General features: G+C 46.7%; 2 protein-coding genes across 6 annotated transcripts; one reads left to right on the forward strand and one right to left on the reverse strand.

The window, feature by feature from the left end:
* Positions 1-5,429: 5,429 nt before the first annotated feature.
* Positions 5,430-11,942, forward strand: LOC136477954 (cyclin-dependent kinase F-4-like). Of its 5 annotated transcripts, none has more exons than XM_066476251.1 (18): positions 5,430-5,888; positions 6,842-7,102; positions 7,352-7,513; positions 7,592-7,745; positions 7,853-7,931; positions 8,029-8,097; positions 8,175-8,264; positions 8,346-8,484; positions 8,946-9,048; positions 9,136-9,188; positions 9,329-9,395; positions 9,679-9,787; positions 10,551-10,616; positions 10,706-10,774; positions 10,861-10,918; positions 11,004-11,120; positions 11,203-11,313; positions 11,403-11,942. In XM_066476251.1, the coding sequence occupies exons 4-18, from the start codon at positions 7,738-7,740 to the stop codon at positions 11,633-11,635; spliced, it is 1,371 nt and encodes a 456-aa protein (XP_066332348.1). In that variant the 5' UTR covers positions 5,430-5,888; positions 6,842-7,102; positions 7,352-7,513; positions 7,592-7,737; the 3' UTR covers positions 11,636-11,942. The 5 variants fall into 5 exon arrangements, with proteins under 5 accessions (XP_066332348.1, XP_066332349.1, XP_066332350.1 ...); XM_066476252.1 differs by having other exon boundaries at positions 6,849-7,102; XM_066476253.1 differs by having other exon boundaries at positions 5,430-5,883.
* LOC136477956 (protein Brevis radix-like 2) lies at positions 11,670-19,243 on the reverse strand. The gene is made up of 7 exons (XM_066476257.1): positions 18,846-19,243; positions 18,302-18,468; positions 16,296-16,491; positions 13,478-13,944; positions 13,254-13,395; positions 12,728-13,155; positions 11,670-12,613 (listed from the first exon to the last, which is right to left on the reverse strand). Exons 3-7 carry the CDS (start codon positions 16,401-16,403, stop codon positions 12,535-12,537), a joined length of 1,224 nt encoding a protein of 407 aa, XP_066332354.1. The 5' UTR covers positions 16,404-16,491; positions 18,302-18,468; positions 18,846-19,243; the 3' UTR covers positions 11,670-12,534.
* Positions 19,244-23,998: the final 4,755 nt, after the last annotated feature.

Raw genomic sequence — 23,998 nt, forward strand, 5'->3', positions numbered from 1 at the left:
AACAGTGTTTTCCTCTCACAATAAACCAGCACCAGTCAGCTCAAACCAGTCCAAAAATCAACCAGCGAACACGCCGAAGAGCATCTTGGCATGTGCGCATGGCGAGGGCTCATTCGTCTGCTGTGCCTGTGTTGCCTGTGCCTGCGGCTCCTGGCACTGTAGCCAGATCTAGCACGTGAGCGAGCAGTTGGATTTATGCGGCGCATCCGATCCGACGAGTCAAAGGCATAGGCAGAGGACGACGAGAAGCAAAGGATCTGCAGTAGAGCGCTTGGACTTACGAAGCATGCATGTATACACTTCAATTCATATGCGTGGGAGTAGATTGAAATATAACTTAGTTTATTTCACTCAAATCCACTTCGACATATTAGATTGAGATGAATACATACGCATCCAAACACGACCTTAATGAGTTGCGGTGCAGCTGGGTATCAGTTTCAGAGACGGGGTGCATGATTCAGTTTTTAGGAGTAGTTGAGCATTTTTGTTTAAGTCAGGCTAGCAATCGGAAAATCATTTCATCACCAGTTAAGGCACCCACATGATCAAGCAAAATCATTGTACTACCTGTTCTTCCACTAGAACACAAAATCTGCAGAGAATAGAGAACTAACCTAACTCCCCCAATAATAGCAGAAACAGTTTTTTTTATAGGAGTATACCTGAAATTCTTCTATAATTAATCGGACCGACTTGTCCGTTGGAGCAGAGCAGGCTTATCTATCAGGAAGGATGGATTAGCCCACGGAGCCAGCAATGGCGACGGGCTACCAACCGGGAGCAGGGATCCGTGTCAGCTTTGCTTGCTTGCGTCGGGACCAATCCACCGCCATTATAACTTCCGCCAAGCAGCGGGGACCGTACTGCGTGCTGTCGATGGCACGGAATGTAGAGATGCTGCGGGCACGGCACTTGGTGCTGTGGTGTGGGGGCTTTGTGGCTCGTGAGCCCCCGGATGGCCGGATCATCTCTGTGCGGTGCCTAGCAGCTGCGAGTGCCAAACCTAACGGCAGCAGGCAGCTAGGTTGGTCGGCTAGGACCATCGAGGTCCGTCACCATCCGACGCAGGACCGGTAAGAAAGTAGGAGTAGCGATAATGGGATATCCGTGATCATTCCCGTGGCTAGAGATTTCGGAATGAACCGCAGCTCTGAGTATTCATGTTTGAAGATGAGTAACACCACAGGTTCATCGGAACGAGACATTACCACCATTCACCGGAGATCTTTATCACGCAATCTATGATAGAAATCGAGGTCGAGCAGAGCAGAGGAGAGCAGATACAGTTTTGCATATGACGCATCGTCGCAGTTGGGAGGTATCTTCAGCTCTTCACTAGCTAACAGAGGCGTCGCCATCGTGCCGGAAAAGTCCACCCGGCGATAAGTGGCCCATCATCTCGCTCCAAATCGTCATTAACAATGCATTAAGCCCCGCGCGCGATCTCAATCCAGCGGAACGAGATCGTCTGAAGTCAGGTCACCGTCACTGCTCCCGGCAGTCACTCCATCGCAATCGTCGGCTGCCACCCAATGGAGCAGCCGAGCCCAAGCACTCTGCCTCGTTCACACGTTGGGGTGGTCCAATAACATGGCCTATTAAGCCTAAAAAGCAGCGGGCAGCCCGCAGCCCCTACCGATGGATAGGAAAATCGCCGCCGCCGTCTTCTGCTCGAGCGTCGCGCTGTCGCCATCCCGTCGTGGAGAGCCACACCATCGCCATCCCCTCTCCCAGAGCTACAACATCGCCAACCCCTCTCCCAGAGCCACGCCGTCGCCATCCCCTCGGCCAGAGCCGCGCCGTTGCCATCCCTTTGCTGCGGGCTGCATCGTCGCCATTCCCAGGTCGAGCGTCTCCCCGTCGTCGTCCCTTGCCGAGCGCCGTCATCGTCCTGGACGCTGCCGGCCTACAACATTTCCACCTCGTCCAGGAGCTGTCTAGGAGCACGACTGCTGTCCAGGAGCTTGACTAGCTATGGCACGACTACTGTCTAGGAGCTCTCTCAATCTCTAATGCTCTAAGTACAGTCTGCAGAGAATGCCTATAAAGTGTAATTTGTGCAAGAGCTCGCAAACCGTGTAACTTGTGGTTGTATCCAAAGCATCAAATCATGCAAAATTTATTGATTGCCATTTTGTTGTAAATTATCCTGGAATTGAATAAAAAATATTGCTGAGTGTTGCAAATTTAGAGATGCGCAAAATGTTGTGTTGTTCTCTGGCATCTAGTAGGTGTATATGACCTTGTTGCTGGTCATATGAACTTTACAATTCCCTCTACTTTATACTTCAACCACAGATGCAAAAGCTATTCCAAAACAATCTATGTTTCAGGAGGCAAAAGGTATTCTTCCTTACCATACTACTATAATTCAGCAATGACATCATCTGTGATTGCCTCCTGCAAAATAAAAGGTTCAGACATGTATGTCTAAGACATGTATGGTTCAGACATCTGTGATTGGAGAAACAATCTATTACTTTGAAATATTACCGTGAATAGTGGAGAGAAGGTATTAATGGCCATATATGGTTCAAACATTCCTTCCTTGGGCAAAGAAGTACTAGGAGAAATATTTTGAACCATTACGCCATCATCGACTGTTGTTCTGCTGTTCTCTAGGCATTTTTCTAGTTTCTTGTTCCTTCAAATAAAAAAACTAGAACATGTTTCAATTGAACACAACTGAAGATAATCAATTATATTTTGTGTTATTACATACCTTTGAATCTTTTCCTTTTTATTGCCTCCCTTCTTTGCTACCTTGCGCTTCTTGTCAAGCCAATTTCTTTTGCGCTTCGAGGTTTTTGTTTCCACCTCCTTTTTCTTTAGGCTTGCTGTACTCACCAAATCAATGGGGGGAGCAACATTTGTGGGAACAATGACTAGGATCCACGGCACTAGAAAAACTATTGATTTCTTCTTCGACTTGCTTGCTAAGCATGTCAAGTGTGTTGTTCACTAATAAGGTGCATCTTGGATGACTGGCAGCTCGATGAGCCAAATTGAGAAATTTGCGAGTCATATTTTTGCTAGCGAAGCATACCATTTAATTTTGGATTCTCTATTATGTTTCGGCCTTGGTTGTCTTGTACTGTCCCATTGCGTGCTTCTGGTGTCTATCTCTTCAATATATATTGGACCGGGAGTGACTTGATATTCATCAAATCAAGGACTTTTAGAGCATGGCCACACAATATTCCGATTCTATTAAACTGTCAACAGCTACATGTACTGGTTTGGTCTGAAGGATCACCGATAACTTTGTACTTCTTCTCAAGGGTAAATTTTTTATCAAAACTCCTGATTGCTACAAGATATTCATTTTTTTTTGCCTTCTAATGTCGTGGTGTATGCTGCCATGGACCTCTCATATTCAAATTGAAAAGCTTCAAAAATAGTTGGTGTGTATAGCTTGCTAGCTTGGATTAACATAGGTGTCCTCATTTTGAGCCTAGGTAATTTTTCCTTGATTCAAATTCAGCATTCAATTTATTATTTCTTTTATATTCCGCGCCCCTTTCAAAATGTTTAAGAAATCGAATGATATCAAAATCAGATTTGAAATGTCGCTTCAAGTTCACTATTTAGACTCTCACTCAATTGTGTACTTCTCATCCCTAATAGTGAACACACCCTTCATATAACATTCAACCCATTTTTCTCTCACCTTGTATATACTATCCAACCAAGTTTGCATTGCTGACCTTTGTCCTCATGCTGTTAAATGCTTGTTCAAATGTTTCTTCATCTTGTACTCATACATACATGTACTAAAATCTGAGAGAATACTTGGTTCTTTGTTGCTGCCTTTGACTTCTTGTTTTGGAGAAGTAGCTGATTCTTCATCATAATGTTCAGCTAGATGTTTAACAACACTTTGCATGATGTGAAAAGTGCACAGACCATGCCAAGACTCCAAAAGACCGCCTTAACTGCTTTTCCCATTGCAGCATCTTGATCAGTATAGATTGTTTTAGGTTCTTTGCCATTATGCGCTTTCAGGAAAGTCTCAAATAGCCACTTAAATGACTCAAATGTCTCATCATACATGAGAACAACACTCAAAACCACAGTTTACCTAAAATGGTTGAACCCAACAAATACACCAAATGGCCTACTCTGTTTGTTTGTTCTTCCCGGTCCATTTGCAAAGCATATTGGAATGACGGGTTATCAATATTTTTTTCCTGAAAATACATAAGCATGCTTCCTGCTTGACCATATGCCATCTCTTTTTTACGCTTGCCCCTTAAATAGTTCTTGTGGTCTCGAATAGTGTAACTGAGATTAAGTGAGCCACCAACTTGGATGGAAGCCAACTCATGTGCAGCTTTGGGTCTAATTCCTGCATCATCAGCCGTCTCAATTTCAAAACCTTGTAACTCTGAAATTTTCCTTTGAGACACCATGAAGTGTGAGGTTTACGACAATTGATGGGTGTGATTGTGTTCCAAAATCAAATCAGTTACTTTATACTTTCCCTTCTCGTGGTCTCCTGGTCTAGTATGAGACCTATGAGGATTTGACAATCAGTTCTAGTTTAAGTTTTTGGACACTTTGTGAGATGATCTCTTTTATCTTGCACTCTATGACCTTCATTTGCACAAACATATCTGCAAGATCTAAATTTTTCATCAGATTTTCTTTTGTTTGCATATTTTTTCTAACATTAATGCCTTTTTGACCTCCAAAGGTAACCCAAAACATCCCGGCCTCTTCTATGGTACCGAACTCCATGCCAACTTGAGGTAACAAATCAAGAATCAAACTCTCCCTACAAAAAAAATGATTTGGTGCTAAACTGAGCAACTAAAATGGAGACTCTGTACTTGTGTGAAGCCATTAATCTAATCCGATGATGCAAATAAACAATAATGATTACACACCTATTTTCTGCTATCTGAAACACGCAGGTTTCGTTTTCACATAGACAAAGAACTTCTTTCAATACATATCAACACATCTAGGGATATCAACGACGACTAGATTAGAACAACGAAAAATCTTAGTAGAGAGAAAGATCTAGGAGTGCAGAGTACTCCACCAATTGATCGTATCAACGGCAGCATAGCACGAGCAGTCGATGATCGCCGCCTCGCCTCGGTCGTCCTAGCTCCAGCCCCGGCACCAAAACAAGTCGCGTCCGCGCCAAAACAGCGAGCTATCGCGCCAAAAAGAAGAACGCCGCCGGCTGCTTTTTCCGCTTATTAGGCCGTGTTATTGGGCCAAAACATGCACGTGCAAAGGAGGTATTGCCTGGGCTCAGCTGCTCCATCGGATGGCATTGAACGGCAGCGATGGAGTGCTGCCGGTCACGGAGACCGACAGAGGATCTCGTTCCCCATCCAGCTGGCATCGATGGCAAGTTGCCTACTCCTCTTCCCGAGCAATCGCCCTGATGCCAAGTTGCCAATAGCAGGCGGGCTCCGTAAGAGGGTGGTGAAAGGCGAGCGCTTTGGCGTCCGGCGGGGCGAGCCCAAAAAAACGAACAGGGGGAGCGGTTAAAAAGCGGGCAAAAAAAGGGGAGACGCCGCGAGCGGCAGACAGACAGGCAAGGCAGGCAAGGCCAAGGCGGGGGCGGAGCGCGAGAGGCGACGCGAGGAGAGGAGGAGGCGGTGCTGTGCTGCGGTGGCCTGCCATGGTTATAAAAAGTAACGGAGCGCGACGCGGGTAGAATCCGGAAGGCCCGCCGCTGCCCCCCTTCTTCCTTCCCGTCCCACACACGCCGCCGCCGCCGCCGGTGCCGGTGCCGGTGCGGCTCGCTTCCTCCCCCCCCCCGGTCCGCGCGGGCTGCCTGCGCGAGCAGGGAGGCAGGGCACGCGGCAACCACGTGCGGGGGACGACGACACCACCCTATGCTCTGTCCTCGCCCGCAGGGTAAGGTATGGAATCGATTCCTGTGTCGCCTCTACGCGCCTCGCGCTTTTCTGTGCGCCCTGTCTCTGCGGAGGCTTCCTCGCTTCTCTCTCTGTTTTTGCTTGCTGGGCGGGATTTGGCCCTGGATCTGTGCACCGGACGGCCGGATCTGGGCGGCGAGTTGGTGCGCTGTAATGCCTCTTGCGTGATGCTGTGTTTTGTGGTACGATATTTTGGATCTGTTTCATTGGCTTGATTTGTATTATGTTGGAAAAGGTCCTTTTCTCCCCCTCATCCGAGATGGTAAAAGTATCCTCTTCTTTTTCTTGTCTCATTTGGATGATAAAATTTGTGTTTTTTGTTGCGGAGAAGGTGTAAATTGCGACTGAGGTCCAATGCAGGTCGTTTGCTCTTCAACTTAGAGCATAATGCTATCATTTTGCTGTTCGGGGCCTCGGGGGTGGTTGTTTGTGGCTGGTTGTCTTTGCAAGATAATTGTTGTTGCCGCTAACCATTGCCTATGTTTTTATTTGGAGTATATCATGATTTTCATGATATTGTTATTGCAACTGATAGAATAGCAGCCTCGATGTATCTCTGTTGTGTGGTACTCATGCTCTACATTGATAATACTCTAGTTCATCTTGAATTTAGCTGCAAATGCAATTGCATTGATTTTCCCAAGAGCACGGTGATTTAGAATGTCACTGTGTTGGCAATAGACTTGTTAGCAATGTGTGGACGGAACAATTTCATTATTATTGACGAGAAAGGTAGCCCAACTTTTATTAGAAAGAAATTCCAATAGTGCCTTTTATTTTTATGTATTCTGGTATATTTGGGCATGCTAAGAGCCTAAGGTTAATTCATTTTGCAACAATTTGACATGCTCTGTAGCTGTAAATGTTGTCAAGTTTTGATTAGTGTCTTTTAGTCCCTTTTGCTTTTTGTGTGCTTTCTGACTCAAACTGTTGATTAGATTTCAGGAGCAGTGAATTTGGGGGCTTGAAGCGTTCATCTGAGACATGGAAAAAGTGATCTGCCGGGCATATCTCCTTCAATGCAAGCAGTTCTTTTCGAAAGAAACTCTTGATTGGTGTGTCTTAGCTCGTGGGAACACCCATCTCTCCTCTCTGGTGAACTACACATAGTGGTTATATGCTCCTCTATGCTCAACAAGCAGGCTGATGTGATATTTTCCTGAAGTTTATATATTTCAGTCTATGCCAGACATCTACATGTAACTCCACCACCTTGGTCTTCCTTTGTTTTGTGTTATTGTATTCACATGATTTTTCCTTCTCATTTTCCCAATTCCTACCAGCACATCAACTCCTGAAAAGCTTCTTTTCAGGTAGATGGTGCTCATATAAGTGGGGTATGCATATCTCTCTTCACTTTGCCACATACATTGGCATGTGAAGAAATTCAATTCTAGTGGCTAACTTGAAATATTCTAAATTTCATTTCTTATTTTCTCTTTTTACAGGGTTAATATCTTTGCTGTGTTCAGCCGACATCTGTTGCTGCCCCTAGTTAGTTTTTTTGTCTTTTGTGTACTATCTGAGGTCAGGGCTCATCCTTGCTACACTTAGCAACTTATGCTATGGTTGCAGTGGGCTTGTAGTGGAACAGAATCCTACATACTGAGGTAGTTTATTTTTTCAAACCATATCAGCCTTACAGGATCATCTTTTTTCTCTGCTCTGAGACTGTCAATTAATTGCAGGCCTTATCTTATTTGCTAATTGCAGGACAAGAGATTGATCAGCTAGAACTTGGCAAACACGTGCCTGTGGTTGGCTGTTCATATTTCTCTTGACTTGGTTATTCTGAAGGAGAAAACTTGCACAAGGCAGCTCAGATACCACAACAATGGATAGGTAACTTTTATACTGACTGGCTATTTTAGGTTGCTTTTATCTTATAACACTTAGTTCTACAGATTCTCTATTCTAGGTTATTTTTGTCTTACAACATGTCTTTGCAGATTCAAGTTGATTAAGGAAGTTGGTGATGGGACTTTCGGGAGTGTATGGCGTGCTATAAATAAACAGAATGGTGAAGTTGTATGTATCTGAAGATAGAACTTATCTGGAAACATTTTTACTGTGAACTCTGAATGAAATAATAATAACAAGAGAATTTGCCGATGCTTTAATGTAGGTTGCTGTTAAGAAAATGAAGAAAAAGTATTATTCTTTTGAGGAATGTATGAGTCTGCGTGAAGTAAAGGTATTTTAGACCAGTGATGTTCTTACTATCATTCCCTGTTATGATCTTTCAGCTGACCTTTTTTTTTATTGATGAAGTCTTTGCGGCGCATGAATCATCCTAACATTGTGAAGCTTAAAGAGGTTATCAGGGAAAATGATATATTATACTTCATAATGGAATACATGGTAATTAAGATGTTATGGATAGCAAATATTCTACTGCGCCATTATTGTGCTCTTGTTGAATCTGAACCCTTGTTTTTCTAGGAGTGTAATCTCTACCAACTTATGAAAGATAGGGTCAAGCCTTTCTTAGAGTCTGAAGTCCGCAACTGGTGCTTTCAGATATTTCAGGCTCTTGCTTACATGCACCAGAGGGGCTACTTTCATCGTGACCTCAAACCTGGTAGGTTCTCAGTGTTGTCAACAATCAGTTGAGATGTTTCCATAGCATATAAAAAAATGGTTACTTAGTCATCAAATGATTACCGAAACATAACTTTGGCTACCAGTGTATATAATATAGCAATATAGGTAGTCTAGTAAACTCACGTACACCTTGTACATATCCTCCCTCAGGCGAGATACTCCCCACGTTGTGAGATAATCACGTTGGTGTAACATTGCATGATGTTCATAAAACATACCAACTACTTTTGAAAAAAATGTACACATACCATTTTCAAATGATTAGTCTTGTGCAAAAATGTTAATTCATGGCTGAAATTTTGATATTTTGACCACATGCAACCCATAAACGATAGTTCTTGCACTAGAGGGAGTATATGACATGATTGCATCTGAATCAGCAGCTCAGTTTTACTTATGTGTATGCCATATTGCACTGATAATGCCTTGGTTGCGCAGAGAATCTGTTGGTTAGCAAAGATATCATAAAGCTAGCAGACTTTGGTCTTGCAAGGGAAGTCTCATCATTGCCACCATATACAGAATATGTCTCAACTCGCTGGTTAGCACTGCCCTCTCTTCAAACTAGACACCAAAATAAAAGAAATCAGTCGTGTCTTTTGTTAATCCCTATGTTTGAATGCCTTAGGTATCGGGCACCAGAAGTCTTGCTCCAGTCATCTGCTTATGATTCTGCAGTTGGTATGATTTTTTTTTTTTTGATTCTGCAGTTGGTATGAAAAATAAAAATAAAAAACTTACTATTTGCTTATTATTTGCCTATTCATGGATGGACCAACTCAACTCGTAATCTGACATTTCTTCACCTTGCCATCTCATAGATATGTGGGCAATGGGTGCCATAATGGCTGAGCTGTTGACACTCCATCCTCTCTTTCCTGGAACCAGGTAATAGGGTTGACTGTGTATGCTGCTAAAGCTTGTCACTCACAAATCTGTTGCTCAATTTGTTTGCTGCTTTCTTGTTGGTCCGCCTTAATGTTTGACTTATCTCAAATTAAATGTCCAAATCTGTTCCAAAATTTAGTTTCTTTTGGTTCTTTATCTCTCCAGAAAATAGATTTGTTGCAGACCCCTCATTTCAATTAAATAATTAAGAATCTCTATTTTCTTGTTTTATCTCATTATGGCTATTCTCTTACCCCTGTTTTCTTATTTCACTACTTATTAGTGAAGCTGATGAGATTCACAAGATATGCAATGTTATCGGTAGTCCAGATGAGCAATCTTGGCCTCAAGGATTGTCTCTTGCAGAAGCAATGAAGTATCAGTTCCCACAGGTCAATATTCACTAGTTTCTTTTCTCTTTGATGCCGCCTCAAAGTTTTTAAAGAAACATGCGTTAACCTAGAATTATGCAGCCAGTGTATTTGGATCTAATAAAAGTAGATTAAATACCAGAAAACTACAACATGCCCCAGTTGTTCTGTTGGTGTTATGTCAAATCAGTTGTAGTTCTTTATTTGTAAAAGTAGGATCTTTTAGGAACAATATTTCCTGAACATTTTAATTTTTGTTAGGTTTAAAATTATTTTCCATTAAGGTGATTAAGATTATGTTTAAGACACTCAGTGTCCAAAACAATGCTTTTTCTTCAATGGAGGGAGTATTATCATGATTTTCTTGATACCCTTTAGGAACTTTGTTGCAACAAATGAAACAGTACACTACACACGTCATGATTTTCTTGATACTTTCTTTTAGGAACTTGTTTGTTGCAACAAATGAAACAGTACACTACACACGTCATTTAATTCGTCCTAAAATATTAGAATCTGTTTGTCCTAAGTTTTTCTCGAGTCCTCATCGATTCCGCTACAGTCCATTCAAATCCTATTAGTCTTGTACTTGTTTCCAAAATCCCCATCAGATTACGAGAAGTGTTATGCTGTTTATGCCATTCTCTTTCTTGATTACCATAGTTGGACTCCACTGAAAAGGATGGATTGTGCTACCTTTTGCCCCCTCATTGTGAATGTGAATACATGTTGAATGGCTAGTTAATGTTTGATCTAATGTTGAGTGTGTATTCTATCCATGCAGATCAAAGGCAGTCAACTGTCTGAGGTGATGACAACAGCTAGTAGCGAGGCAATTGACCTCATATCAGTAAGTTCTTCAGTTATAGTATTATTTTAGATGGTATATCAATCGATCATTGCATTACATGATAATTTAAATTTCTGCGTGTCTTGCAGTCACTATGCTCATGGGATCCTAGCAAGAGACCAAAGGCCACAGAAGTCCTCCAGCATACCTTCTTTCAGGTAATAGTCTTTCTACTCTATTTTTATTGACAAGGTTCAGTTACTGTCTCAGGACTATAATCAGTTTTCCGGTTGCCAACTTTTAGGGTTGTACATATGTTCCACTTCCTGTCCGTCCAAAAGCTCCTAAAACACCTCCATGTGGTTAGTTAACAGACTAGTATTTTGCTTTGCAACTAGTTCATTTAGGATATTGTTGTTTTACATGTGTTGGATTCATTTGTTTTAGTTGGAGCAAAAGGAATTTCAGAGAACAGTGTCGCTAGAAGATTCTCAACTGGAACTCTATCAACGATGAAATCTCATAGCAATGCATCCACAAAATTAAATGGTTTATCTAAGACTGGTATGTTTCTTATCTGTTTTAATTGGGCTGGAGCGATTTAAAGGATTTAGTTTGATTGTATATTTTGTTACCAACATTGCAGGTGTACAAAGAAAACTTCACTTGGATCGTCAGCCATCACACAAGAGTACAAAACCAACCGAGAATAGCAATAAACTAACTACAAATCGGGTACCAGCTCGGAATAGCCCAGGCAAGTTTACTATATAGGGTTGCATTACCCAATTCCTTGCATGAAATTTGGGTTTTTATTTTTAGAAACTTCTTTTCTTGGAATTGTAGGGAATCCTGTACTTAGGCATTCACGCAGCTTGCCTGAAACTGGTCGAGGAGCAATACAAAAGGTCTCATCAATTACAGAGAGACTATCCCAGATGTCTGTGACCTCGAGAACACGAAGCACTGTGAAGCCTGCTGCCCCGATGATGAAGGCCGGACATGGTAAGTCGGACTTTCTTGGGAAGTCTGACGATATCCCTCCAGCAAAGAGGCTGACAAGAAAATTGGTCAGCTAAATGAGGGTATGTAGAGTGAAAATTCGATCAGCTGCAGGAGGGCTATTAGTATAGTGTGCAGAAACCAGTGTGCCGAAGAGGATAGCTCAGCCTGAGCGTTTGCCTGTTCGACGGATTTGCCATCGCCACAGTTCTGCTGCATCGAGACATCTTAGAATGGGTTTGCAAATTCCTTTGTGAAGTGCTAGAGCCTGCATCAAGCCTTCCCCTCTTCCGGGCCGTTGATCTGCTTGTTGCCAGCATCAAGCTTGCCCCCATGTCTTAATAAACATGATTGTGATATTAATTTGATTTGGTTTGTCTTGCATCAATCTTTCTGTGAAACCGTTTTTATTCACATTAATAGCATGTAAATCCTTGAGCCCAACAAGGGATGGACACTGTACAGCCCACAAGTGAGGACGCAGTAAAGTGTCAATTTGACGTACGTCATGTAACGATGGCAAACGCGTCCTCCTTATGGTACACGAGTTGTCAAAAACGCGAAACTGGAGAGAATTTTAGTCTTGCTTTCTTTTGTCATTGCAGAGTGAATTTTTTGTCTATACCAGCGGCAGCTTGCTGGGTCTCTTGTGGATGATCTGTGCCCGCGCTTAGAAAATGTGAGCACAGTTAATCTGATGAGATCAAGACAATACAATATTAGTGCAGTCACCAAGGGGAAAAAAATACATTGGTCATCAACACGCAAACCCTGATCAGTAGTAGCAAATCATGTTTTACACAGGCTCCATTCCGTGGACCTCTTTCATCTCTATGTTCACCCTGTAAAAACTAGCACTAGCAGATAGTAGTATCACTCAGCCCTACAGCACTCTAGTATTGTCCATGGATTGGTGGCTTGCCTTGCATCCAAGGCGTGCACTGCACATCCAGGAGCTAGCTAGCTTGCTCCGACGTCACAGGTACTGCGCGTGTATTCGGTCTCTGTTCTGCTCCCACCACACCTTGGCCCTATCCTCGCCGAACCTCTCCCGGCTGCAGCAACAGCACACAAGAACGCGAGTTCATATCCCATTAGCATGACAAGATTTACAGCATGATTAGATGTCTTGCATCGGGAGATTGAGTAGCTAGTGGCCATGGACTTGCCTGAATCGGACGCGGCGGAGCTCGCGGGTGCCGTCGCCGAACTCGCGGATGGTGATGGACACGCCGGGCTCGTCCTGCTCCACCCACTCCGTGGCCTCAAGGTCGCTCGCGTTGCTCACGGACACGGACGCCTCGTCCAGGGACGACGTGGTAGCGCGCGACGGGTCCAGGTGCGGAGCAGCCGCCGGCGCCGGCGCGGAGTTGAGCAGGTTGAAGTGGTGCGCCCACACGTGGTCCGACGGGTCCGGCACGGCACTGGACGATGGGTTGCACGCGGCTCGGGCCGTGGAAGCCGCCACCGCCGCCGCCATGGCCCTGCACGAGGTGGCGCGGGCGATCGGCTGCTCCCTGCCCACCGCTGCCGTCGGCGGCAGGATCACCGGGCTCTCCCTCGTCGAGCCGGCGCGGGAGTAGAACGACGAGTCTCTCTGCATGCCAACAGTTTCAGTTGGTGTGGTCTGATCCACGACGACAGCACAAAAACGTACGCTAGACCGGCGGTCGAGACGGCGAGTCGGCGACGGACCTGCGAGGCGTCGTCGATGGAGGACGTCGGCGTCGAGATGCCCTGCTGCCGGCTGAATGTCTGCACGTTGTAGAGCTCCACCACGCGGTCGTAGTTCTCCCCCCACCACCGCTGCGCCTCCCACTTGTTGAACATGTCGCGGCTGCACACGTTCGATGCTCCGTTAGCTGATCACGCATTTGATCAAGCAATTGCGCGCAAAACTGTTCGTGCATGATAGGCACCTGAAGCGGATTCGCTTTAGGTCGTTGCCGGCGCCGCCCGGGATGGAGATGAAGGTGATCTGCACGCCGGGCTCCACCTGGGCCGTCCACTCCCGCGGCACGCTGTCCTCCTCCAGGACGACGACCTCGTCATCCTCCTCCTCGTCCTCCTCCCCGATGCTCGGTATCCAGTTCGCGCTCGGGCTCCTGACGTGCTGCGCGAAGCCACGGGCGACCTTGGTGGCCGCGTCCCACGGCGGAGGGGCCGGCATGGTTCTCGTGGCTGTCGCGCCCGTCGTCGTCGTCGCCCTCATGTAACTACTGTAGCCCTCGGCGGTCCCGTCCGACGTGAAGCCCGAGTCGTCGATGACACCCGGGTACGCGGCAAGGCGGCTGTTGCGGTGGAAGCGGTTGCCCCTGAACGACGGGCTCGCCGCGGCCTTGTACTGCCTGCCGGAGCCGGAGAACTTGAGCACCATGTCCTTGAGCTGAAAGCACATTTGCCGAAGGCTTCCTTTGTCAGATGGTCGCAGGTGCAGAATTTATGACATGGCACATGATATATTTGCATGAATTAGCACGGAATACGTAGTTGGCTTTTAATTTTTCAGACGATTACGTTCTTGAACAACCTAACACTGTTCAGTTACAAATCTTGCAACAGTAACGATCACTTTATTTAATTTGGAGTATATAGGGCGTAGGCACATTTCTTTCCAAATAGCATACGAGAGCAGCACACCTCGACAGACAATCAAGCGTAGGCGAGAATTCAGTCTTTAAGTAAAGCGTCAATGATAACACCAGATGGTTAATGATGGATTCCACTCCGGTTAGGGCCTAAGATTAGCAGTAGCAGACACAAGGCACTTGAGGCTTTAGGGTTAGATGAGATGACTTAGGCGAAGGCTACAGAACACAAAAGCACCCTCCCCGCTAACCCAGCACATCTTTCGTCTGAAGCAAGGTACGTACAAAGCACCAACAAAGCAGTTAGTGGTGCTGCGCATAATAACACCCAGAGGGGACGATCTACGAGTGCATGTGTTGGTTTTTGCTGTGGGCAAGAACATTTGTACCTTGCCTTAAAGCACAGCAAAGGCAAAAGCATGCCGCGGGAAGCCAACACAAGGATACTCGAGTCCTAGTGATGCATGTCCTCAGCCTTGTTCGTGACTTCGTGTCATGAGCAAGAGGATGCAACAGGCAGCTACTACGACAGGCCCAGCCTGGGCCTAGGGCCCCCAAGCCAGCCCATGTACAGGACCACACAACTTGTGGCTGCAAACATTCTTTTTTTTCTTTTCTTTTGGTGTGGGACTGCTAAAGGACCAGATGAAACATTCTTTGACGAGAGAGTAAAGCTCAGGTTAAATCAACCAAAGAATGTCTTTCCAGCTTCCACAACGAGACGATCGCATATTTGGCAGAACAAAGAAAAAGGAAAGCGAGAGGATAAAATATCATGCAGGGTACTACTACTAGCAATCCAGGATCAGCTTTGCATGGAGCTGGAGGACAGACTGAATGGTACAGAAGCATCTAGCAAGTGCAAAAAAAAAAAAGGGGGGGTAGCAGAATGGGGGAACAAAAGTGACAAAATCACAACATCACATCGCGCACAGAGTCCAAACTCCAAAACCTTGGGTGTGGAGATCCATAAAATGCAAGGAAAAGCAGCCTTCACCACGTCGACTCATGTACCCACAACGTCACATTCCACTAGGCTAGGCCTTGACTGGCTTTATCAACGGACGTTTTCAAACGTTAGGAGTATTTCACAGTCACACTCACCCCTGTACTATCAACGGACGTTTTCAAACGTTATTCCAACTCAAACGAGGGACTTGTTTAGATTGCCTCAAAATTCAAGTTTTTTCACTCTCTCTCCATCACATCAATTTTTAGACGCATGTATGGAGCATTAAATGTAGGTAAAAAAATAACTAATTGCACAGTTTGGTTGTAAATCACGAGACGAATCTTTTGAGCCTAGTTAGTCCATGATCGGACAAAGTTTGTCAAATACAAACGAAACGTGCTACAGTGTTCATATTGCAAAAATTTGCAATCTAAACAAGGCCGAGAATGAATTTTTTACGCCAAGGAAAAATAATAGTACTCCATACGAGTAGTACGACTCCTAGTCCTAGATAGCATCCCTGGTCTTTATATCCAGAATGTATAGTCCGGGGGTGTCACGTCGGATGTTACATAAAGTATTCGGATACTAATAAAAAAAATAAATTATAGAATTCGTCGATAAACCGCGAGACAAATTAATTAAGAGCATATGTATTACTGTAGCACTCTATTATCAAATAATGGCCTAATTAGATTTAAAAGATTCATCTCGTATAATAGTCGCAATATGTGTAATTAATTATTTTTAGCTTATATTTAATACTGTATACGTATCTATACATAGAACATTCGATGTGATACTACGTGAAGTTTTGACGGAGGAACCAGACAGACTGTCTTGGCACTAGTAGTACGAGCAAAAGTATTTTGTGTGGCAGAGAAAAGCTGCGCTCCCTGTCTCGGGCTCTGTTTGGGCGTCAACAGCGTGGAGACAAGAAGCAGCAGGCGCCGTACGAAAATTATGGGGAGACGATAACCTGCGCAGCGCATTGAATCCACGGATCGATGCGTCGCATGGTAGGCCGAGACCGAGCAGGACAGCCGGGCCGCGGCCTCCCGCGCGGCGCAATCTATCTGCGCATCCCATTCCTCGTCTGCCCAGCAGCCGTCACATCCATGATCCACGTAGTATGGGGGAGCGTGCATGCAATGCAGGTGCAGTGGGGTAGTAGGTTGGGGAGTACTCCTACTCTACCTGGGAGGTGAGGGACTTGCCGGCGTCCCTTCCGTGCGGCGTGGCGGCGCGGGGGCCGCCGTCCTGATCCCCGCCGTCCTTGGTCGAGCAGGCGATGCACGCCAGCATTTTGAAACCCTTTGCCGCCGCCCGCCGCAGAGCAAGCGCAGTCCTCGCCTCGACCGCCGGTGGAAGTGGAATGGAATAGTACGTGCGCCTGCACCAGAGCAAACTCATCAGTCGTGCAAGCAAGCAAGCATACCTAAAAGATCATCAGAGAAGTCAGAACAAAATCCAACAGAAGCTTCAATGACGCAGCGAGGCAGAGGCCCTACTCGCATAAACTGCTGCGACCGAACAGTTCCAGATCATCAGATAGAACCGGGCGCGCGCGTCCAGAGCTCCGACGCAGGAAGGAAGCAAAGCACATGAACACGGGCACAAGCATCACCTAGGCATGCCCGGGGAACGAAGCGGCAGGCTATCAATTTCAGACCAGCGTGACGCTGGCGCCGTCCGTGGTCCGTTCCGTTCCAACGCATGCACGCCACGGCCAGCGGTTCGCAACCACTCGCCATCAAGACCCTGCACCGCTGCACGGCCGGCAACAGCCAAACAGTGACGCTAGAGCCCACGCGTGCGCAAGCGGACCCGACCCGACCGGCCCCGGCCCGCGCCGGTCCCGTGCGTGCGTGCACGCGCCGGGCCGTAGAGCTCAGAGCTCCATGGCATGCATGTCGCAGGCCAGGCATGCCAGTGTCTGTAGCTAGCTACGACAGTCGACACGCAGTGCACGGTTATCCCACTGAGCTGAAGCCTGAGCTCGACCTAGCTAGCTCGCAAGAGCTAGGGAGCAGGGGCACTATGCATCGAGGAAACTTTCGGCTAGATCGATCCAGCCGGTAAAGTGTCAGAGTGTCGTGTTCGGATATCCATCGGTAAACCACGAGACTCAATTCATTAAGCCTAATTAATCTAGCATTAACACATGTGTACTGTAGCACTTTATTGTCCAATTACTAACTAATTAAGCTTAAACACATTCGTCACGCAAATTAGTCATAAACTGTGTAATTATTTTTTAGTCTATATTTAATACTAAACATTCAATGTAACTGTGTATCACTGCGTTCGGCTGGTACAGTGCACAGTGAATTTCGAATGATTTTGGATGATTCAATAGTGTTAGTTATACGAGAGAGAATAAGCTGAAAAGCTGGAATGTACCAGCCGAACGCAGCGAATGCCGAGTGGCTAAGGCCGCAAAGCAGAAGGATAGACGGACTGATTGATGTGTGGGCGTGGCACATGCAGGTGACAGTAGTATCACAGCAAAGCTGGCTGCTGGAGCTGGACTCCTGCACTGCACCGGTAGAGGTTCTTGAGCTAGTAGAGAGAACGAGTAGAGTGTCCCTTCCAAATATGATGCCGACTTCACTCGTGGCCAAGAACAAGAAGGTTCTGAACTTCTGATAGATCTCTTACGATGCGTAGTATCACTCGATCTGAAACCACAATCCAGAGCCCAGCAGAGCCCAGAGCGAGTAGTGAAGTGCATGCAACAGTAAGACCAGAGCTGCCGGAGGAGAACAGGAAACAATGAACAGCAACAAATGGCTAACAGTGGCTGGCAGCGTCACCTAGCAGGTTGACAAACACTTGGAGCCAACTAAGTCTACTACGGGAGTACGTGGGTCCTTGCGCTTTGAAAGCCCTTTGTTTTCATTGAGAAGAAACTGCTTAAGAAGAGCAGAAACAAGAAGGATGCACATACTGCCTGGATAAATAGGCGCTTTTAGGCAGGCGCAGGGGCCACAGCAATTGTTTTTGTGGTTCAGTGGCTGGGAGTGGTGCCCACTATTGGCAAACACAACTTCTCTGTATTATCACTTATCAGCCAAATCTCCCCATGAAACGTGGTACCCAGAGATTAACAACCGCACTAAGCACTTCTAATGAAAAATAACTACAGTTAAGCAACCAATAATGGCAGTGGTTGATGCCAAAGCTAGGCACAGTTAACTTACTGGTTAGCAAACGCCCATCCGCTGTTTCCCCGTCTCCACGCGAATTGGCCAGCCACGCCACGCCCACGACAATGCTCCTTGCGCCGCAGCAACAGTGGAATCTGCTTACTGCTTACTGCTGGCCTGCCTGGCCTCTGACGCTGAGATGAAGCTCAAGTGAAGAACACCTGCAAAAAATAAAAAGAGGAACGATTTATATGAAGCAAGCCGGCGGCTACATGTGAGGTGCGCAGATTAACAAGCAATCCTGTCTCGATAAAGGAGCAAGCGAGGAGTACTCATTGCCGGGCAAGGGTGTCCACGCCAGAGCAAAAGGCAACAGCGGGAAACAATGGTGATTGCCGCGGCCCCCCCCGGACCGGATGGACCCAAGAAAGGGTCGGAGATCTTGATGATCAACATCATATCACAGCCAACGGAGCAGCGCAGAGATAGAGGCACAAACCAAAAAAAAAAAAACCACTAGCTATATCGAGAAACGAGTAGCGAGAAGCAGAGTCAGCGAGGCCCCAATGCTATGTTCTAAGAACAAGATCCCCATTACCTTCCCTGCTCTTCTTCTCCCGGGTTGGCTGCCTGCCGCCGCCGCCGCCTCACGGGTCAAATATCTGGAGCAGGTGCGAGTGCGAGTTGAATGGAGGATCCCAGCAGGCGGCGGTGGAGCAGCAAGATCCCGCTGGGGCTTGGGCGACGACACCGACCTGCTGCCCGCCTTTTGGATGGTAGCGGCGGTCCGCGGTCGAGGCCAAACAAACGGCAACAGCACGGGGGAGGAGATTTCTTCCCCTTGTTTTTTTCTTGCTCGCGAGATCAACAGCAGCGGCGCAGGGGAGGTGGTGGAGAGAAGGGTGGAGTGGTGGAGGGGGAGGCAGGCTCGCAGCCACAGCCAGGCAGGTGCGGGGAGCTGGGCCCCCGGATTCGCTCCCCGCCGTCTGATCCGCCCGCGCCCCCGAAATCGAGCGAGAGCACGCGCGGACCGAGCCTGTCTCCGCGTATTTATACATGGGCGCTGCAGGGTAGGCGGGCCCCACTCGATCGGGGCCGTCCGTATCGCCCGCCGGGGGACCGCCGCGACTGGATTGGAGCAGTGCGGACTGCCGAGCGAGCGATGCTTCTTCTCCCTGCTTGCGTGGCGGCGTAGTAGGCGACGCGCACCGGGGCGCGGGTGGGTGGCCGCTGGCCGAGCCGAGGAGCCTTCCGCCGCGACGCGACAAGGCGTCCCCCGGGACGGGTTGCAGGCAGGCTTTGCAGCTGCGCGGCGGTGCGTGGTAGGGCGGAGGCGATGCACGCGCCGTGTCGTGGCGGGCTCGTCCGGTCCGGTGCCGTCGACGTGCCGGATGGGCTCACTTTCACGGTCCCGATGGCTCGGTGCGCCACGCTAGGCACTAGGCCGCATCATCTTGGAGGTTGGAGCATCATGAGGGCGGGCGCGGGGCGTTCTCGGCGTCCCATCATGCGAACGCCGTGTGGGTGGGGGTGCCGCCCGAAAATGGTAAGCATATGCTGCTGCCCACTGTTCCCGTGCCCGTCCGATTTCCTCTGCAGTGGTTCGAAGGTCTCTGGGCGCATAATTCCCAGCAATGCACTTACGACTGATCAAACCGATAATTTGGTGGCCCGATCAGAGAGAAAAAAGGGTCGATTTGGTGGCAATTCGGGTCCTTAGCACAACAAGCAGCACGCGCGATGGGTACTACCGTCTGCTCCACAGCCTTCACTCTACTGGCCAGAGGAAGTGAGGAACGAACGGTTCGCGTGTGGAAGCATGGATCGTCAGTCGTCCATCAGTTTGTTTCGATGTACAGCGTCCCCGGTGTTAAAGCAGAACAGTTGATGATGTGACAAGTAGTACAGCTGCCCATAAACGGAAATCGGAGGTAAGAATCCCTACCTCTTTTTTTCCGCGACGGGGTTTTTTACCCGTTTTTCACTCGGGCCTAGTTTAGATTGTGAAAAAATTTCAACCGCATTTTCGTCTTATTTGACAAATATTGTCCAATCGTGGACCAACTAGGCTCAAAAGATTCATCTCGTGATTTCGAACTAAACTGTGCAATTAGTTATTTTTTTACCTACATTTAATACTCCATGCAAGCGGTTAAAAATTGATGTGATGAAGAGAGAGTGAAAAAACTTGGAATTTGGATGGCATCTAAACAAGGCCTAGGAGGAAAGGCCAAAAAGAGGCCGGACAACAGTTACACAGGACTCACAAGTAATCCTAGGATTACCTGCGGAATCCGAAAGACACAAACGAACAGCAAGAAAACACGAGGGGGAACCTCCACTTCAAAACACCAACCGACTATGCCTGCAAAAGAAAAATACATCCGCGCAATGGTCGCCAACCAACAGAGGGGGTGAAGCCGTGGTGGCAAAGCATCCACCGGTAGAAAGCCCAATATATCCGTAAGCAACCAGGTAGCCGTTGTGAAGAAGAAGACGACAGTGTCCGCAAGCGACCAGGTAGCCGCTGCGAAGAAGAAGACTACCGTTTCCGCAAGCGACCAGGTAGCCGTTGCGAAGAAGACGACGATAGCATCCGCAACCGACCAGGTAGCCGCTGCGAAGCATAAGACGACTGTGGCAACAACAACACCCTAGGTTGGCAGACCAAAGCGAAGAGGAAGCTGAAGCACGGCATGCACAGTACACGCTCGGAGCGGCATCGACGGATGGTGGCCAACAACGAAGCCTCCAAAAAGGGAATGACGTCCACAGACGCCAACAACGTTGAAGAGGGCACAAGAAGGACTTTCGTCCTAGAACCGGCCCCAACGATCTGCGCGATGAACTGATCCTTCGACGACGCCTTCAGGAAGGTGGATGACGCAGGCTGCGCCACCACCGCCGGCCCTAAGCAAGAAGCCGGGCAGGGTTTTCACCCAGGAGCTTGTTCGACCACGGTCGATGGGGTGTCCCTTGGCCCCGGCCACCGGCCCCCGTATTCCACGAAAGGCAGTGGGCTGCAAGGTGGGACGGTCGTCCACGGCCCAGGCCGCCCGCCACCCGAAGCCGCAGGCAGCCACCACCCCGGACTCCCCTGGCGCAGCCGCCCTAGGGGCGCAAAGCCGACCATGGCCCGGCCAGTTCCGGCCGGCCGTGCAGCCGCCGCTCGCCGTCACCGACCAGTTGGGGCCACCACGGGGTGGCTTGGGCGGGCAGCCGTAGCGCCCAGCTAGCTGCCGCATGCCCCCATGGTTGCAGGCACCCCGGCCGTGGGTAGCCGTCACCCCGGCCAGCCCCTCCGCTGCCACCACGGCAAGCCGCCGCCAAGGACTCAGATCCGACCACTGGGGGCCCAGATCTGGCCATTGGGGACCCCCAGATCCGACAGGCCGCCACCGAACGTCGCCAGAGAAGAAGGTGGAGGGGGTGGAGAAGGAGGAGAAACGGGGAGGGAGAGGAGGTGCGGACAGACCCCTTTTTTCGAGGCTGCCGCTGGCCGCCGCTGCCGCACGCCGGAGGGCGGCGACGGCGGCCAGAGGGGAGGCGCGGAGGGGGGGGGGGGGAGCTTGGGCGCTGGCGGCGGGGTGCCCCCGAGTCACGACTTCAGCCACCGTTGTGGTGGGGGATTCCTCTCTTGGCCTCTATGAATGTTTGGTTCCCACTGTCGCATATGTCCAAAATACATTGTTACAAGAGACTTGTCTAGCACATTCATGAGCTACCCTATTACAAGATCTATTAGCAAAGATAAAGGTAAACTCATCGAACCTCCTGCTGGCGCTGAATATATCTCGAAGTATGAGGCTAACAGCGGATCTCTGTGTATGTAAGTTGTTCGGAGTTGGGCAAGTCTCAGCGAAAAGTGGAGAAAGTTTCACTTGAATTTTATTTGTATTTAACAGGATGTTACATAGGTGTTTTTATAACATGACAAAGTTCTTAACAAAAGAGAAGAAGTGACATGAAACTCTCTTGACATAATTACCAACTCTATATGAGTTATGCAATTAAATGTCTATGCTATAGAAAGAAACTATGCATTGAGAATGGATGTTTCATTCATGTTTTTCATTTCATTTTACTCCCTCCGTCCCAGAAAGAATGCAATTCTAGCACAATGTCACATTTTAGTACCTTAAGTTTAACCAATTATAAATAAAAAAGTATCAATATTTATGCTACTAAATAAATACTATTGGATTAATTACAAAATGTATTTTTATAATAAATTAATTTGAAGCTATAAATATGAATATCACTCACTAGAAACTTGATCAAACCTGAACCATTCTACGAGGCATGCAATTCATAGTTGCATTCTTTTTGGGATGAAGGTAGTATACGATATAGAAACAACACCATAAAGCTCTCTATTAAGAATGGTCTTATGGTGTGCAAGATCTAATTTAATACAACAGAATCATGCTACACATTGTGGTGATAACTAAGGGTCTGCTTGGATCCATTAGCAAATAAAATTAGCATTAATAGATCGAAACATAGCAGTTAAAATTAGCAGATAAAATGAGCATTGATAGATCCAAACATACCTCCTAATAAATCTGATAATTATTAGCTACGGAGATGCTAGCTATTAGTTCTATTAGCTAGTTTTGTGTTGCTAATAGGTGATAATAGTTTATATGCTCTTTGAATTCGCTATCCAAGTACCCATTAGCGGGTGGATTTAAATGGGCACTTGTTAAAAATTTAGCAACTATTAGCTATTAGCTTGCTATAGTATTTACTGTTAATGGATTCGAACAAGCCCTAAATAGTAGCTAAAGTTGGCTAAACTTATCTAACCTCAACCGTGACAAATAGTGACTAATAACCAAACATCTCTAGAAAAAACAAAGATCATAGAAAAACTCATAATGATATGACTGTTGATTCTGTATACTCTGACTACCACATTAACAATTGCAAAGTGCTTTTTGAAGTATCTACGTTAGTCCTTGCAAGACGCATTAGAAAAAAAAATTGTAGTCTTTAAATCCTCACACAAATAAAAAAAACATCATTCCATAGATTCCAGTGACGAAGCTAGATTAAAACTAGGGGTTGTAAATGCACTTAGATATATATTATGTCTAGATACATAGCAAAAATTATGAATTTAGAAATGCCAAAACGTCTTATAATTTGAGACAGAGGAAGTATGTCTAAATTTTCAGACATATGTACGTCGCGCATGTCTATACACCCACGAGACAAAAACATACCTCTATTTTGCTTTAGTTTTGGCACTGATTAATTCAGTAGACTATATCCGTCATCAACAATTGCAACAATTTGATCTATTTTATTTTTTAAATACTAGTCATTGCTATTACGAAAATAAAAAAAAACACCGGAAGCAGATACTCCCACCCATGTCATAAAAAATAATCTAAAGCAAACTCATAAATTTGCATCTAAATTAGTCTCTAACATTACTAAAAATAACCTTGTGTAACCCAGTATATATGAATCCTAAGTAGCCTATGCACAAACTGCAGAGCAAATATAAGCAATTTTGATAAGCGGTGAGCTGTACATCTATTTAGGAAAAATTTGTAACAGTTGCCTCAAAAATACTATAGATGCTATAGTACTAGCACGGATTGCCGGATTGGTAGTCTAGCATGTTCAACCTTCGTGATTGCTGTAGCTGGGGTATGGGGGCACATGCATCAAATATTTAACTCTAAATTCAATTAGCATTTATGAATGCTCGAATTAAATCTTCTGCATTACACAGTCAGA

This window comes from Miscanthus floridulus, chromosome 8 (assembly GCF_019320115.1).
Source record: "Miscanthus floridulus cultivar M001 chromosome 8, ASM1932011v1, whole genome shotgun sequence".
Classification (NCBI taxonomy): Eukaryota; Viridiplantae; Streptophyta; class Magnoliopsida; order Poales; family Poaceae; genus Miscanthus; species Miscanthus floridulus.